Here is an 18,198-nt window from a genome sequence, read left to right as displayed (position 1 = left end):
CCAGTCCAGAGCCCCGAGCGACGGTCCCCAGTCCGTAGCCCCCAGCGACGGTCCCCAGTCCGGGGCCCGCAACGAGGGTGCCCAGTCCGGGGCCCGCAACGAGGGTGCCCAATCCGGGGTCGGCGACGAGGGTCCCCGCACCAGAGGTGCCACCAAAGTGGGGTGAGCCAGTGGTGGAGCGGGGTCTGCGTCCCGCACCTGAGCCGCCACCGCGGATAGATGCCCACCCAGACCCTCCCCTATAGGGTCAGGTTTTGCAGCCGGAGTCCGCACCTTTGGGGGGGGGGAGCCTTTTTTTGACCTTAGAGAGCCTTTTTATGTCTCCTTTTGGTTTGGTCAGGGTGTGATTTGGGGTGGGCATTCTATGTTTTGTTTTCTGTGATTTTGTGTTTCTATGTTTTGGCCGGGTATAGTTCTCAATCAGGGACAGCTGTCTATTGTTGTCTCTGATTGGGAACCATACTTAGGTATCCCTTTTTCCCTCCTTTAGTGTGGGAAGTTGTCTTTGTTTGTGGCACTATAGCCCTTAAGCTTCACGGTCGTTTTTGTATTGTTTATTGTTTTGTTGGCGTCATTCCTAAATAAAAGTAATGTACGCTCACCACGCTGCACCAATTACACTCATTGGAGTCGATTACACACATTGGAGTCAATTACGCTCATTGGCATCAATTACACTCATTGGTGCCAATTACACTCATTGGAGTCAATTACGCTCATTGGAGTCAATTACACTCATTGGCGCCAATTACACTCATTGGAGTCAATTAAACTCATTGGAGCCAATTAAACAAATTGGAGTCAATTACACACATTGGAGTCAATTACACTCATTGGTGCCATTTACACCCATTGGAGTCAATTACACTCATTGGAGCCAATTACACTCATTGGAGTCAATTACAGGCATTGGAGCCAATTAAACTCATTGGAGCCAATTAAACTAATTGAAGCCAATTACATTCATTGGATCCAATTAACTCATCGGAGCCAATTAAACTAATTGGAGCCAATTACAGTCACTGGAGTATTTGACATAGGCTTTGAAAAAGCACCTGTGTATGAATGCGGACAGTACCATTAGTACTTCCTAGAAATTAGACTTTAAGGATGCTTCTTTTAATGTTAGCTCACATAATATCATTTTAAAGTTACAATTACACTTTAAGGATGTTTTTTTTTTTTTTTTTTTTTTTTTTTTATTACATTTTATCCCATTTTCTCCCCAATTTTCGTGGTATCCAATCGCTAGTAATTACTATCTTGTCTCATCGCTACAACTCCCGTACGGGCTCGGGAGAGACGAAGGTCGAAAGCCATGCGTCCTCCGAAGCACAACCCAACCAAGCCGCACTGCTTCTTTAACACAGCGCGCCTCCAACCCGGAAGCCAGCCGCACCACTGTGTCGGAGGAAACACCGTGTACCTGGCCCCCTTGGTTAGCGCGCACTGCGCCTGGCCCGCCACAGGAGTCGCTGGAGCGCGATGAGACAAGGATATCCCTACCGGCCAAACCCTCCCTAACGACGCTATGCCAATTGTGCGTCGCCCCACGGACCTCCCGGTCGCGACCGGCTGCGACAGAGCCTGGGCGCGAACCCAGAGACTCTGGTGGCGCAGCTAGCACTGCGATGCAGTGCCCTAGACCACTGCGCCACCCGGGAGGCCCAGGATGTTTATTTTAAGGACCCTGAACTCTCGTGTATTTTCTGAGCTATGCAACGCTTTTACAACATACAGAAGTGTGCTGGTTATCAAGGGGCAAAGTATTGTCACATTTTTTTAAATTGAGAGACGAGCTTAAAGTTTTCTTTACTGACCATCATTTTCACTTGTCTGACCGCTTGCATGATGACAAGTTTCTCACACGACTGGCCAATCTGGGTGATGTTTTTTCTCACCTGAATGATCTGAATCTAGGATTACAGGGACTCTCCGCAACTATATCCAATGTGCGGAACAAAATTGAGGCTATGATTAAGAAGTTGGAGCTCTTCTCTGTCTGCATCAACAAGGACAACACACAGGTCCATCATTGTATGATTTTTTGTGTGCAAATGAACTCAAGCTTACAGACAATGTCAAATGTGATATAGCGAAGCACCTGAGTCAGTTGGGTGAGCAATTACGCAGGTACTTTCCTGAAACAGATAACACAAACCCCTGGATTCGTTATGCCTTTCATGCCCTGCCTCCAGTCCACTTACTGATATCTGAACAAGGAAGGCTCATCGAAATTGCAACAAGCGGTTCTGTGAAATTTTTATTTAATTTAACCAGAAGCCACTGCCAGATTACTGGATTGGGCTGCGCTCAGAGTTTCCTGCCTTGGCAAATCGCGCTGTTAAGACACTGATGCCCTTTGCAACCACGTACCTATGTGAGAGTGGATTCTCGGCCCTCACTAGCATGAAAACTAAATACGGGCACAGAATGTGTGTTGAAAATGATTTAAGACTGAGACTCTCTCCAATACAACCCAACATTGCAGAGTTATGTGCATCCTTTCAAGCACACCCTTCTCATTAACCTGTGGTGAGTTATTCACAATATTATATGTAAGATGGTTAAATAAAGAGCAAAATTATTGATTATTATATTATTATTTGTGCCTTGGTACTATAAGAGCTCTTTGTCACTTCCCACGAACCGGGTTGTGACAAAAAACTCACACTCATTCTTATGTTTAATAAATGTATTGTATAGTGTGTGTGTGGCAGGCTTACAATGATGGCAAAAAACAACATTGAGAGTGCGCTGACCCTGGTGCTGGAGGGGGTAGGCAGCTGGAGGTTGAATGTTTGAAGAGGTACGGGACTATAAAAAGTTGGGGAACCACTGATCGAGTGTATTTTTAAATCATTGGCTGTGCAGCTTGTCACCTCTCAGGAGAGTGGTACTTAGCAGAGAGCTGGGCAAAGCGACGACCGTGTCCTTGAGAGTATTAACATCCATAATCCAATGTGCCTTGTCATTGTCAAAGGACTGGCTGGCTCAGTGGACTGGTTGCCTACTTTTGCTTGACACAGCAAGTCCAACTCTCCAACCAACTCTGCCAGTTTTGGCACAGAGTTCAGGGCCATAGGAGTAGTCACATATTTGACCACAAGGTGGCACTACAGGAAAGGAAGTGAATAGATGCATAGACATAGTTTTATGTTTTCAGATTGATTATGCAGTGTGTGCTTTATTCATAATCACAGCACGAATGAACCAAACAAGACCATCTGACCACTCATCGTGCTAAGACTCCGTTTTATTCTTTTGGATGAACTAATAACAATTATAGACATAGAGCACAATCACTTCCTATCACAAACTACTCAAACATAGCTTTAGAATAGATACGATTGCACTGGAGAGATACGCTCATTTTGTTGTTCATATGGCGTCACGGGATACATTGTTGATCTGTGTTGGATTATCTAGCCAGGGCCAGACCCACCATGTTCTGGGCTCTGCTGAAGATGGAATAGTACTGTCGGATGAAGATGTCACCCAGAATCCACAGGTCGGAGTTACTAGACTGGAGACCGGTGCGGCAGCCATAGTAGGTGGACTGTACGGGTGGCAGAGAGACAGAGAACTAGTCAAAACAATGTTACGGTCACTTCATGGCTACGTAAGATCTACACACACCACAGACACACACACACACACACACCTGGCGGACGTAGGTGGAGGCTGGGAGAGTGAAGGCCTGTCCGTGGATGTGGAAGACCATCGCTGGCATGTTGTTGACGTTGTTACAGTTCACCACATTCTGAAAAGAGAGAGAGACAAATAGAGGTATGAGAGGAGAGAGAGGTATGAGAGGAGAGAGAGGTATGAGAGGAGAGAGAGGTATGAGAGGAGAGAGAGGTATGAGAGGAGAGAGAGGTATGAGAGGAGAGAGAGTTATGAGAGGAGAGAGAGGTATGAGAGGAGAGAGAGGTATGAGAGGAGAGAGAGGTATGAGAGGAGAGAGATGTATGAGAGGAGAGAGGTATGAGAGGAGAGAGAGGTATGAGAGGAGAGAGAGGTATGAGAGGAGAGAGAGGTATGAGAGGAGAGAGAGGTATGAGAGGAGAGAGGTATGAGAGGAGAGAGAGGTATGAGAGGAGAGAGAGGTATGAGAGGAGAGAGAGACGATGAATTAAACAGCGTTTGCTTTGTGAGGTAGACTGTGTGAGTTATTTTCTGGTTCTTGTTGAGTTATGTCAGTAGTGGTGATGGGAACAAATCATTTACACAACATTATGCCTGGCTCTTTGTGACACATCACCAAAACAATATTATTTGACTTACGTCTCCGTTGGCGGAGTGGGCTCCCACAGCACGAGCCATGCTGGAGATGTCGGCCTGAGGTCCCACAATATTAGAGGTGCCGGTGTCCACGATAGCCTGGCAGCCGCCGTTACAGGCCACAATCTGGCCGTTCACAGTCACACTGCAATGGACACACAGATATACACAGATCAGGAGGAGATGGCTGCTTGAGAACTGTACTGAACCACTTCATCAACCAGTATCATAGGATTATATAACCCATTAATAACCATTTATAACCCTATAAAACCTTCTGTAACTGCAACAGTACCTGTCGACGGTGATCTGCCAGTACATCTGAGAGGACAGGGGGATCCATGCGATCTGGCCTTGGTAGTGGTTGGGGTCAACGCCTCCGAAGGTCACCATGCTACCTACCGCAGAGTTACTGGAGATGGACGACAACAGAGAGAGAGAGGGAGAGAGGGGGGGAGAGAAGGAGAGAGGGGGGGAGAGGGGGGGGGGAGAGGGAGAGAGAGAGGGAGAGAGGGGGAGAGAGGGAGAGAGGGGGGGAGAGAGGGGGGGGAGGGGGAGAGAGGGGGGGAGAGAGAGAGAGCGAGAGAGAGGGAGAGAGAGAGAGAGAGAGAGAGAGAGAGAGAGAGAGAGAGAGAGAGAGAGAGAGAGAGAGAGAGGAGAGGCAGAGAGAGGGAGAGTTGCGTCAGTTCATAGTTCCATGTCTGCCAAGCCATGATGGTATGTGGGAGCCATGTGGCTCTGGTCAAAAGTATAACAAACTATATAGGGAATAGGGTTCCATTTCAGACACAGCCCTGGTTGACCTCCACTCTGACCACTCACCGAGTCAGGTAGACAGAGAACATGTCCTGGTTGACGAGATGCTGGGTCATCATGTTGTCAAAGACTGGTGTGGCCTGAGAGGCTGCCAGGCGGGGGTAAGCCAGACCCAGGATACCATCAGCCTTCATATGAGCCATGAAGGGAGCCTCCGATTGACTCAGCCCAAAGATCTGGTTCTTCACAGGGATCCCACCCACCTACAGAGGACCAGGAAGAGGAGGACGTGGAGGAGAAGAAGAGGAGAGAGGAAGAAGGAAGAAGAGGAGAATATTTGAGATAGTACTGAAACCTACACAATGTTTCCAGTCCTCATGTTGTTTCGTTGAATTCTGTTCCTTACCACAACGGTGTCGAAGCCCTCGAAGCCAGTCATACTGCCAGTGCCGTATTGGATGGACAGGCTCTTCCCAGCATTCTTGAAGGTAGAGGACAAACTGGGGTTGAACCTGTTGTGGTTGGCTGGAAGGAGGGGAGACACGATTAGCCTGGGAGTGTTTGTGTGTGTGTGTTTGTGCGTGTGTGTGTGTGTTTGTGCATGTGTGTGTGTTACATACCGCAAGCTGCGCTGCTGCAGTAGACGGAGGGAATCCACAGGTTGGATGAGCCAGTGTCAAAGATGACAGTGAAGGACTGAGGAGGAGTTCCAATGGAGATCACTCCAAAATAAGCCAACTAGAGAAGATCAAATAATGAAATAATGATTTGTATTAATAAATACCTCCCCCTACCCTATGATATTATAAGAATTAGCTGCATGACACCAGAATACCTAAAGGTCATCAGTAATCGAATTGTTGATTTCAAACTAAAGTTCTCCTGGTGGATCAAAAATTCATTTAGGAAGAAGAGGCCAAAAGAGGTGCTTCAGCCTTCTCTGCTGCCTCACACAGTGGAAAGTGGAAAGTGCTTTCCATTCTCATGCTTACATCAGCGTCGTTGGTCATCTGCTCGCTGGAGACATATAGGTTCTGGTCGTCAAACCTGGTGGGGTTGAAAGGGAACTTCCCTCTGTACTCATTCCACAGACCCTGCTCCTCCAGGCTCTCCCTGGCACTCTTCCCCTTGATCAGCGGCACCCTGTGGAGGAGGAGAAGTCCGGTTAGGCAAGCAGCTCAGTTACAGAACGTTTCTGGTCAAAGGTCCAAGACCTTCTGGTCAAACCATTGCAATAAACGTTATGGCAGCATAGGCTAAACAACTGTGTGTGACTATTCAAATCATTCACACATTTTGGGCATTATACCTTTCACTGCCTTCTGATCTGTAGTGTAATGTAAATATAGGAGTATAGCAGGAGTATAGCAGGAGCATAGCAGGAGTATAGCCGGGGTATAGCAGGAGAATAGCGTGAGTATAGTAGGAGCACAGCAGGAGCACCGCAGGAGTATAGCAGAAGTATAGCAGGAGCACAGCAGGAGTGTGGCGGGAGTATAGCGGGAGTATAGCAGGAGTATATCGGGAGTATGGCTGGTGTATAACATGAGAATAGCAGGAGTGCAGCAGAGGTATAGTAGACGTACAGCGGGAGTATAGTAGGAGTATAGCCGGAGTATAGCAGGAGTATAGCAGGAGTATAGTAGGGGTATAACAGGAGAATAGTGGGAGTATAACCGGAGAATAGTAGGAGTATAGCAGGCGTATAAAGGAGTACAGCAGTAGTATAGCGTGAGTATAACAAGAGAATAGCAGGAGTATAGCAGCGGTATAACAGGGGTATAGCAGGAGTATACCGGGAGTATAGTGGGAGTACAGCGGGAGTATAGTAGGCGTATAACAGGGGTATAGCAGGAGTACAGCAGGAGTATAGTAGGAGTATAACAGGGGTATAGCAGGAGTACAGCAGGAGTATAGTAGGCGTATAACAGGGGTATAGCAGGAGTACAGCAGGAGTATACCAGGAGTATAACAGGGGTATAGCAGGAGTTTAACAGGAGTACAGCAGGAGTATAGTAGGAGTATAACAGGAGTACAGCAGGAGTATACCAGGAGTATAACAGGGGTATAGCAGGAGTACAGCAGGAGTATAGTAGGAGTATAACATGAGTATAACAGGGGTATAGCAGGAGTATAGTGGGAGTATAAAAGGGGTATAGCAGGAGTACAGCAGGAGTATAGTAGGCGTATAACAGGGGTATAGCAGGAGTACAGCAGGAGTATTGTAGGGGTATAGCAGGAGTACAGCAGGAGTATAGTAGGAGTATAACATGAGTATAACAGGGGTATAGCAGGAGTATAGTGGGAGTATAACAGGGGTATAGCAGGAGTACAGCAGGAGTATAGTAGGCGTATAACAGGGGTATAGCAGGAGTACAGCAGGAGTATTGTAGGGGTATAGCAGGAGTACAGCAGGAGTATAGTAGGCGTATAACAGGGGTATAGCAGGATTAACGTACTGGATGATGCATTCGGAGAGTGCCACCACGGCACACAGAACGATAGCCCACTTCATGATGCGATGTCTGGTCTGCTATGTTGTCACCTGTAGAACTCGTTCACCTGTGCCAAGAAGCAATTCGTCAATCAACCCATCAAACGCAATGTATTGCAGTTCTTTTGCTCAGCGCAAACCAAGCAAGGTAGAGACCATTGAGAGGAACCAGACTCACCTGTAGATGCCTGTGGATGAGTGATCTGAGACCTGTGTGTGTTGTCTTATATACAGACGGTCCACAGTTCTAACTCTGCATTCCTTTATCGCTACGATAAGAGAGTTTGCACCTGCCATGATAAGTAATGGTGAAATAATGGATGACCTCGAGACAATGTCAATCTGACGATTACCTCGGAAATGTACAGTATGTTGGTTCCAACGGCTACATTACAGTAATGTGTGTATACTGTTGAAAAGTGCCAGTTCTAATCATATAATGGCTAACCTGCCAGACTTCTCTCTAGGAGATGAGATGACTTGTGTTGACTCAGTGATATAAAGTAAAGGTCCCCACTTGCAAATACCCTCCTATCAGCACACTTTTCCCTCACATGATTAACATCTTAGCGCTAGGGGTCAGAATTTATTTTTTCTTCAAATAATGTTCCCAAGGTAAACGGACATTTTCTCTGGCCCAGATCGTAGAATATGCATATAATTTACAGATTAGGATAGAAAACACTCCAAAGTTTCCAAAACTACTGTCAAAATATTGTCTGTGAGTATAACAATACTTATTCTGCAGGCGAAAACCTGAGAAAATATATAGGGGGTGCTATTTGCACTTTGTAATAATTTCGTTCCCAAATTAAACTGCCTCGTACTCAATTCTTGCTCGTACAATATGCATATTATTATTACTATTGGATAGAAAACACTCTCTAGTTTCTAAAACCGTTTGAATTATTTCTCTGAGTGAAACAGAACTCATTCTGCAGCACATTTCCTGTCAGGAAGTGAGATTTCTGAAATCGAGGTCCCTGTTCTAGGGTCAGTTTATAAGTCCCCATATAAGCTATGGGGCTACGTGCACTGCATACGCCTTCCTCTAGATGTCAGTAAGCGGTGAGAATTTGAATGGAGTGGATTGCACCATCTGGGGCCCTATATAAGCTCATGGAACGGAAGTACCGTTCTTTTCAACGGGGCGCCTGGCGCAAGAGGGACATCACAATGGCGTCCTGCAAAGCTTTCGTTTTAGCAGTTCTATATCTCCGGTCATGTTTTTATTCGTTATAGTTGTTAAAGACATCATAAGGTAGTTAATTTAAACCGACTTATAGCAGTTTATATCAGTTTATTGCGATTTTCTGGGATTTCTTTGTGACGCGCTATCAGGAGTTGGACACCTTTCCGGCACATAGCTAACGTTAGCGGCTATTTCGACAGGAGAAGAGGACATCTTTCAACCAAAAGACGATTGTTCTGGAGAAAGGACACCTTGCCCAAGATTCGGATGGAAGCTCAGCAAATAGTAAGCAGTCTTTATGCTGTTAATTCGTATTTATGTTGACAAATGTCAAATAATAATTCCGCCATGAATTTCGGTGCGGTCTCGCTTTAGCGCACGCTGTATTGCGCAGTAACGTTAATTTTAAAAATCTAACACAGCGGTTGCATTAAGAACTAATGTATCTTTCATTTGCTGTCCAACATGTATTTTTTTAGTCAAGTTTATGATTACTTATCGATTAGAATAGGTGCCTCTCCAAGATGGCGCCGGACAGATTGCTTGAAGTTTTGGCCACTAATCACATTGTATAACCACGATTTGTGCCGCTAAATATGCACATTTTCGAACAAACCCTATATGCATTGTGTAATATGATGTTACAGGACTGTCATCTGATGAAGAATATCAAGGTTAGTCAAAAATTATATATCTTTTGCCTGTTTGTTACGATCGCTAACCTTTGCTGCTGGTAAATGGTGTTGTGTTTCTGGCTATTGTGGTAAGCTAATATAACGATATATTGTGTTTTCGCTGTAAAACACTTAAAAAATCTGAAATATTGGCTGGATTCACAAGATCTGTGTCTTTCATTTGCTGTACGCTGTGTATTTTTAAGAAATGTTTTATGATGAGTAATTAGGTAATACACGTTGCTCTCTGTAGTTATTCTAGTCGCTTTGGTGAGAGTTGTGATGGTGGCTGCAATGGTAAACTATGATTTATACCTGAAATATGCACATTTTTCTAACAAAACATATGCTATACAATAAATATGTTATCAGACTGTCATCTGATGAAGTTGTTTCTTGGTTAGTGGCTATTTATATCTTTATTTGGTCGAATTTGTGATAGCTACTGATGGAGTAAAAAAATGGTGGAGTAAAAAAGTGGTGTCTTTTGCTAATGTGGTTAGCTAATAGATTTACATATTGTGTCTTCCCTGTAAAACATTTAAAAAATCAGAAATGATGGCTGGATTCACAAGATGTGTATCTTTCATCTGGTGTCTTGGACTTGTGATTTAATGATATTTAGATGCTAGTATTTACTTGTGACGCTATGCTAGGCTATGCTAGTCAGCTTTTTTACTGATGGGGGTGCTCCCGGATCCGGGTTTGGGAGGAATTAGAGGTTAATGAATAGGTTATGGTCCGGTTGAAATATTATCGATTATGTTTGTTAAAAACAACCTGAGGATTGATTATAAAAAACATTTGACATGTTTCTACGACCATTACGGATACTTTTTGGAATTTGTCGAACGGAACAAGGCTTTGGTTTTCTGAACATAATGCGCAACCCAAATGGCGTTTATTTGTTATAAAAGTAATATTTATCGAACAAAAATAACATTATTGTGTAACTGGGAGTCTCGTGAATGCAAACATCCGAAGATTATCAAAGGTAAGCGATTCATTTTATTGCTTTTCTGACTTTCGTGACCAAGCTAACCAAGCTAATATAAGGCTAACTGTTCTAGTATTGATTGCTACACTCACAAAAGCTTGGATTTCTTTCGCTGTAAAGTAGATTTTCTAAATCTGACACGATAGGTGGATTAACAACAAGCTAAGCTGTGGTTTGGTATATTTCACTTGTGATTGCATGATTATAAATATTTTTAGTAATATTTTTTAATCTGATACGTTTGGGAATTTTCATCTTTCTTTCAGGACCGGAACGAGGCTGTAGTTCTCAACATAACGCGGAACCCAAATGGCGTTTTTTTGTTATAAAAGTAATATTTATCGAACAAAAAGAACATTTATTGTGTAACTGGGAGTCTCGTGAGTGCAAACATCTGAAGATTATCAAAGGTAAGCGATTCATTTTATTGCTTTTCTGACTTTCATGACCATGCTAATTTGGGGCTAGCTGTTGTAGCATTGATTGATACACTCACAAAAGCTTAAATTTCTTTCGCTGTAAAGCATATTTTCAAAATCTGACACGATAGGTGGATTAACAACAAGCTAAGCTGTGTTTTGGTATATTTCACTTGTGATTGCATGATTATAAATATTTTTAGTCATATTTATGCATTTGGCGCCCTGCAATTCTAGCGGTTGTTTAGGAAAGTGTTCCCGTAAAAGGGATCCGTAGCGCAGAGAAGTTAACTTTTGGATTAGGCAGCCTTATTAAGGCTACTGTACCTGTAACGGTTTTATTCCTGGGATGAAGGAGAGGACCAACACGCAGCGCGGCTAGTGTTCAACATGATTTAATAAAGAATATAGTAGAACACTACAAACAACAAAACAAGAAATGTGAAAACCGAAACAGTCCTATCTGGTGCAGAACACAAAGACAGAAGACAATCACCCACAATCCCCAACACAAAACAAGCCACCTATATATGATTCTCAATCAGGGACAACGATTGACAGCTGCCTCTGATTGAGAACCATATTAGGCTGAACACAGAAACAGACAAACTAGACACACAACATAGAATGCCCACCCAGCTCACGTCCTGACCAACACTAAAACAAGCAAAACACATAAGCACTATGGTCAGGACGTGACAGTACCTCTGATAAGATACGATGTCAATCAACCAGGGATTATTTCATGAACTGACATGGCACATTTATAAGAACATTCACAATGTTAACAAATATATTGGGGATTATTTAAAGATGAATGTCACTATATGTTTCAAATAGAAAATAAAAAGGGCATTCAACACAAAACACAACGTTACTTCTGGGCCAAGTGGCCGTATGTCTTTATTGATCAGCAACAAAAATATACATGTCATGGTCCTTTGAGATGTAAAAAATACTCCTCTATTCAAATATGTTTTATACGATAGATACACAAGAAGTAAAAGGTAAACAACCCCAGCCCCCCAAATATGTACAGTTGAAGTCAGAAGTTTACATACACCTTAGCCAAATACATTTAAACTCAGTTTTTCACAATTCCTGACATTTAATCCTAGTAAAACTGCCCTGTTTTAGGTCAGTTAGGATCACCACTTTATTTTAAGAATGTGAAATGTCAGAATAATAGTAGAGAGAATGATTTATTTCAGCTTTTATTTCTTTCATCACATTCCCAGTGGGTCAGAAGTTTACATTCTAATTGAGTGTATTTGGTAGCACTGACTTTAAATTGTTTAATTTAGGTCAAACGTTTCAGGTAGCCTTCCACAAGCTTCCCACAATGAGTTGGGTGAATTTTGACCTATTCTTCCTGACAGAGCTGGTGTAACTGAGTCAGGTTTGTAGTTCGCCTTGCTCGCACAAGCTTTTTCAGTTCTGCCCACTAATTTTCCATAGGATTGAGGTCAGGGCTTTGTGAAGGTCACTCTAATACCTTGACTTTGTTGTCCTTTTTGCCACAACTTTGGAAGTATGCTTGGGGTCATTGTCCATTTGGAAGACCCATTTGCGACTAAGCTTTAACTTCCTGGCTGATGTCTTGAGATGTTGCTTCAATATATCCACATAATTGTTCATACCCCATGATGCCATCTATTTTGTGAAGTGCACCTGTCCCTCCTGCAGCAAAGCACCCCCACAACATGATGCTGCCACCCCGTGCTTCACGGTTGGGATGGTGTTCTTCGGCTTGCAAGCCTCCCCCTTTTTCCTCCAAACATAACGATGGTCATTACGGCAAAACAGTTCTGTTTTTGTTCCATCAGACCAGACGACATTTATACAAAAAGTACGATCTTTGTCCCCATGTGCAGTTGCAAACTGTAGTCTGGCTTTTTTATGGCGGTTTTGGAGCAGTGGCTTCTTCCTTGCTGAGCGGCCTTTCAGGTTATGTCGATATAGGACTCGTTTTACTGTGGCTATAGATACTTTTGTACCTGTTTCCTCCAGCATCTTCACAAGGTCCTTTGCTGTTGTTCTGGGATTGACTTGCACTTTTCACACCAAAGTACGTTCCTCTCTAGGAGGTAGAATGTGTCTCCTTCCTGAGCGGTATGATGGCTGCATGGTCCTATGGTGTTTATACTTGCGTACTATTGTTTGTACAGATGAACGTGGTACCTTCAGGCATTTGTAAATTGCTCCCAAGGATGAACCAGACTTGTGGAGGTCTACAATTCTTTTCTGAGGTCTTGGCTGATTTCTTTAGATTTCCCATGATGTCAAGCAAAGTGGCACTGAGTTTGAAGGTAGGCCTTGAAATACATCAACAGGTACACCTCCAATTGACTCAAATGATGTCAATTAGCCTATCAGAAACTTCTAAAGCCATGACATCCTTTAATGGAATTTTCCAAGCTGTTTAAAGGCAGAGTCAACTTAGTGTATGTAAACTTCTGACCCACTGGAATTATGATACAGTGAATTATAAGTGAAATAATCTGTCTGTAAACAATTGTTGGAAAAATTACTTGTGTCATGCACAAAGTAGATGTCCTAACCGACTTGCCAAAACTATAGCTTGTGTTAAGTGTTATAAGTGTTACACTATAAGTGTTAAACAAATCGAAATATATTTTGATGACAGCTTTGCAAACTCTTTGCATTCTCTCAACCAGCTTCATGAGGTAGTCACCTGGAATGCATTTCAAATAACACGTGTGCCATGTTAAAAGGTCATTTGTGGAATTTCTTTCCTTCTTAATGCGTTTCAGCCAATCAGTTGTATTGTGACAAGGTATGGGTGGTATACAGAAGATAGCCCTATTTGGTAAAAGACCAAGTCCATGTTATGGCAAGAACACCTCAAATAAGCAAAGAGAAATGTCAGTCCATCATTACTGAAAGACATGAAGGTCAGTCAATCTGGAAAATGTCAAGAACTTTTAAAGTTTCTTCAAGTGCAATCGCAAAACCACCAAGCACTATTATGAAACTAGCTATCTTGAGGACCGTCACAGGAAAGGAAGACCCAGAGTTACCTCTGATGCAAAGGATAAGTTCATTAGAGTTACCAGCCTCAGGTTGCAGCCCAAATAAATGCTTCACAGAGTTCAAGTCACAGACACATCTCAACATCAACTGTTCAGAGGAGACTGCATGAATCAGGCCTTCATGGTCGAATTGCTGCAAAGAAACCACTGCTAAAGGACACAAATAAGAAAGAAAGAGGCTTGATTGGGCAAAGAAACACGAGCAATGGACATTAGACTGGTGAAAATCAGTCCGTTGGTCTGATTAGTCCAAATTTGAGATTTTTGGTTCCAACCGCCGTGTCTTTGTGAGACGCAGAGTAGGCGAACGGATGATCTCTGCGTGTGTGGTTCCCTCCTTGAAGCATGGAGGAGGAGGTGTGATGCTGTGGGGGTGCTTTGCTGGTGACACTGTCAGTGATTTATTTAGAATTCAAGGCACACTTAACCAGCATGGTTACCACAGCATTCTCCAGCGATACGCCATCCCATCTGGTGTGGGACTGTCATCTGCACTTAGTGAGACTATAATTTGTTTTTCAACAGAACAATGATCCAACACACCTCTCGGCTGTGTAAGGGCTATTTGTCCAAAAAGGAGAGTGATGGAGTGCTGCATCAGATGACCTGGCCCCCACAATCCCCCGACCTCAACCCATTTGAGATGGTTTGGGATGAGTTCGACCGAAGACTGAAGGAAAAGCAGCCAACAAGTGTTCAGCATATGTGGGAACTCCTTCAAGACTGTTGGAAAAGCATTCCAGGTGAAGTTGGTTGAGAGAATGCCAAGAGGGTGCAAAGCTCAAACGCAGAAGCATTAATAAATGGGTAAACAACAGTGGGAAAACTTGTATCTTGAAGTATAGTACACACTTCATAGCTTAGTGGAACCTTAAAGGTTCATACACTATATACCCATAGTAGTAGGCACTTTAATCTATGTCAGTCTCTCTCCATTTCTCTCTCTCTCTCTCAATCTCTGTCTGTCTCAGGGCCCTCTGCGATCCAGGTTTGCCCTGCACCTCACTCCAGGGCCTTCATGTTGATCACTTCCACCTCCACTAGATGCCTGGGGGGGCCTCTGAGCTGTATCAGCCGAGTGAGATTTCCCTGAGTGTCTGCCTAAATGTCTAGGAAACTGGCTGGCTCCAGGACACCTGGAAGGCCTGGTGCCCACGCCCAGGCCAGAGCTCCTGTGGGTGGGCTTTGTTGCCTCAGAGAGGTGGGTGTCTCTGGGTGGGTGTGGGTGAGGTTGGAGAAAGGCAGACTCGGAGTAGGAGCTGCAAATGCGAGGGAGGGAGGGATTGATGGAGGGAGGGCAGGAGAGAGGGGTAATGGGGTTAAAAGATTGAGGAGAGGAAGGGAGTTAGATGATCAATGTCAAGAATTAAACCATCAATATAAACGGTACAGCATATGTTCATTGCAGGAAATATGTTGGGAGCATATAGTCAGGGCAAGATACTGTATGTCTAGAGCTTAGGTCTGGAGTGTACTGGTCAGGCAGGTCTTACGTGTGTTCCCGGGGGAGTAGCAGCCACTGTCTGATGTTGAGGGACTGTCGGACACTCCTGTGTCTGCTGCTATAGGCCTCAGCAGGTCCTCCTCTGAAACACCGTGAGAGACAACAGAGCTGTTTTAGATGTTTTCACACACACACCAGACAGGGTTATGACATTGGCTTGCAGGTTGTGACTGTGGCTGTAACTGTGATCTGGAGGCAGGTCAGACAGGGATTGGGATGGACCCACACGTGCAGAGGAGGAGGGGAGGGAGTTGAGGGTGGGGGGGGGGGGGGGGGGGGGGTAGTTTTATCAGGGCTTTCTTCCTCTAGAGGCAGACGGGAAGGACCCAGGGATGATGCCAAGGCATGGCTGCGGGAAGACGTTCTGGGCTGGGGGTGTAGAACAGAAGGTCTGACTGAGGGTCCCACACCACCGCATGCTGCACGTACTACGACCCAGCACACACACACACTAATAGGTATTGTCGTGTTACCTATTTGAAATAGTACTACCTAAAGCCTCAATCTTCTGCTTTCCTTGTGTTCCAGTAGGAGAGTGAATATGAGACTATGAAGTCTGGCAATGCGAGACTACAGTATTTACCTGTGTTGTCGGTCTCCAGGTGAAACAGGTCCAGACCACAGTGTTGGAACGTTCCCTCACCTTCCCTATGCGGATGGCGCAAGCTATTTTTAGTCACCCCGTACAGACTGTGTGTGCGTGCGTGCGTGCGTGCGTGCGTGTGTGTGTGTGTGTGTGTGTGTGTGGCTTTAGCATTCCAGACATCATAGCAATGGTGAGACATCTCCATAGCAATGGGACCTAATTTCAGCACTTCTCCTCCCTTCTCTCTCCTTTTCTCCATCTCCTTGAATTTATATTATTTGTTTATTTTGTGCAATAACTTCCGACTTTAAATCATACATCTTTGAAGGGTTGGTCATTGTTTATAATAAAAAAAATACACTTGATATTGGCCTGAATGATCAACACTGGTTGAAATTGCACAGGCTCTACAGTTGGCAACATTTTCTTGTTTTTTTATTCACGGATATCCAGGGGCACAATCCAACACAGACAAACAAAGCATGTGTGTTTAGTGAGTCCGCCAGATCAGAGGCAATAGGGATGACCAGGGATGTTCTCTTGATACGTGCGTGAATTGGACCATTTTCCTGTCATTCTAGCCATTCATAATGTAACGAGTACTTTTGAGTGTCAGGAAAATTGTATGAAGTAAAAAGTACATACGTGTCTTTAGGAATGTAGTGAAGTAAAAATTGTCAAAAATATAAATCGTAAAGTAAAGTACAGATACCCCCAATAACAACTTAAGTAGTACTTTAAAGTACAGATACCCCCAATAACAACTTAAGTAGTACTTTAAAGTACAGATACCCCCAATAACAACTTAAGTAGTACTTTAAAGTACAGATACCCCCAATAACAACTGAAGTAGTACTTTAAAGTACAGATACCCCCAATAACAACTGAAGTAGTACTTTAAAGTACAGATACCCCCAATAACAACTGAAGTAGTACTTTAAAGTACAGATACCCCCAATAACAACTGAAGTAGTACTTTAAAGTACAGATACCCCCAATAACAACTGAAGTAGTACTTTAAAGTACAGATACCCCCAATAACAACTGAAGTAGTACTTTAAAGTACAGATACCCCCAATAACAACTGAAGTAGTACTTTAAAGTACAGATACCCCCAATAACAACTTAAGTAGTACTTTAAAGTATTTTTACTTAAACCCCCTATGCTCCGTTGAGACCCCTCTTTCAAAATCACTGAGATCGCTTCTTCTAGCCATTGTAGCCAGTTTTATGCATGACCCCAAGCATGGTGTTGTTATGTTTTAATTACTTAATTAAGGAACCACACCTATGTGGAAGCACCTGCTTTCAATATTTATTTTATTTATTTAACCTTTATTTAACTAGGCAAGTCAGTTAAGAACAAATTCTTATTTACAATGACGGCTTACCAAAAGGCAAAAGGCCTCCTGCGGGGCCGGGCCTGGATTTAAAAATATAAATATAGGACAAAACACACATCAAGACAAGAGAGACACCACAACACTACATAAAGAGAGACAACACAACACTACATAAAGAGAGACCTAAGACAACAACATAGCAAGGCAGCAACACATGACAACACAACATGGTAGCAACACAACATAACAACAACATGGTAGCAACAAAACATGGTACAAACATTATTGGGCACAGTCAAACAGCACAAAGGTCAAGAAGGTAGAGACAACAATACATCACGCAAAGGATTCACAACTGTCAGTAAGAGTGTCCATGATTGAGTCTTTGAATGAAGAGATTGATATAAAACTGTCCAGTTTGAGTGTTTGTTGCAGCTCGTTCCAGTCGCTAGCTGCACCAAACTGAAAAGAGAAGGACCAGGGATGTGTGTACTTTGGGGACCTTTAACAGAATGCGACTGGCAGAACGGGTGTTGTATGCTGAGGATGAGGGCTGCAGTAGATATCTCAGATAGGGGGGAGTGAGGCCTAAGAGGGTTTTATAAATAAGCATCAACCAGTGGGTCTTGTGACGTGTATACAGAGATGACCAATTTACAGAGGAGTATAGAGTGCAGTGACAATATGCTTTTTATCCCTCATTTACTCAAGTGTTTCCTTTATTTTGACAGTTATCTCTAGTTGGATGAGAACATACCGCCCTCTACTGAGAGATCGAGGGAAGGCATGGAAACGTGTTGAACATGCATTGTATTGGATAATAAATATTCACTACACAAATATTGGATATGTATACACGTTGCCTTTAATATCTCGGGAGTTGCTGCGAAAAGTAT

General features: G+C 43.6%; 1 protein-coding gene across 1 annotated transcript; it reads right to left on the bottom strand.

Moving 5' to 3' along the window:
• Positions 1–3,228: 3,228 nt before the first annotated feature.
• LOC120045425 (pepsin A-like) lies at positions 3,229–7,555 on the bottom strand. Its single transcript, XM_038990304.1, has 9 exons — positions 7,500–7,555; positions 6,033–6,183; positions 5,661–5,778; positions 5,447–5,565; positions 5,107–5,303; positions 4,580–4,696; positions 4,288–4,429; positions 3,665–3,763; positions 3,229–3,559 (listed from the first exon to the last, which is right to left on the bottom strand). The coding sequence occupies exons 1-9, from the start codon at positions 7,553–7,555 to the stop codon at positions 3,422–3,424; spliced, it is 1,137 nt and encodes a 378-aa protein (XP_038846232.1). The 3' UTR covers positions 3,229–3,421.
• Positions 7,556–18,198: the final 10,643 nt, after the last annotated feature.

The sequence above is a fragment of the Salvelinus namaycush genome, chromosome 4 (genome assembly GCF_016432855.1).
Source record: "Salvelinus namaycush isolate Seneca chromosome 4, SaNama_1.0, whole genome shotgun sequence".
NCBI classification, from domain to species: domain Eukaryota; kingdom Metazoa; phylum Chordata; class Actinopteri; order Salmoniformes; family Salmonidae; genus Salvelinus; species Salvelinus namaycush.
Note: the sequence above shows the minus strand (reverse complement) of the source record. Positions and strands in the feature narration are given on the sequence as shown.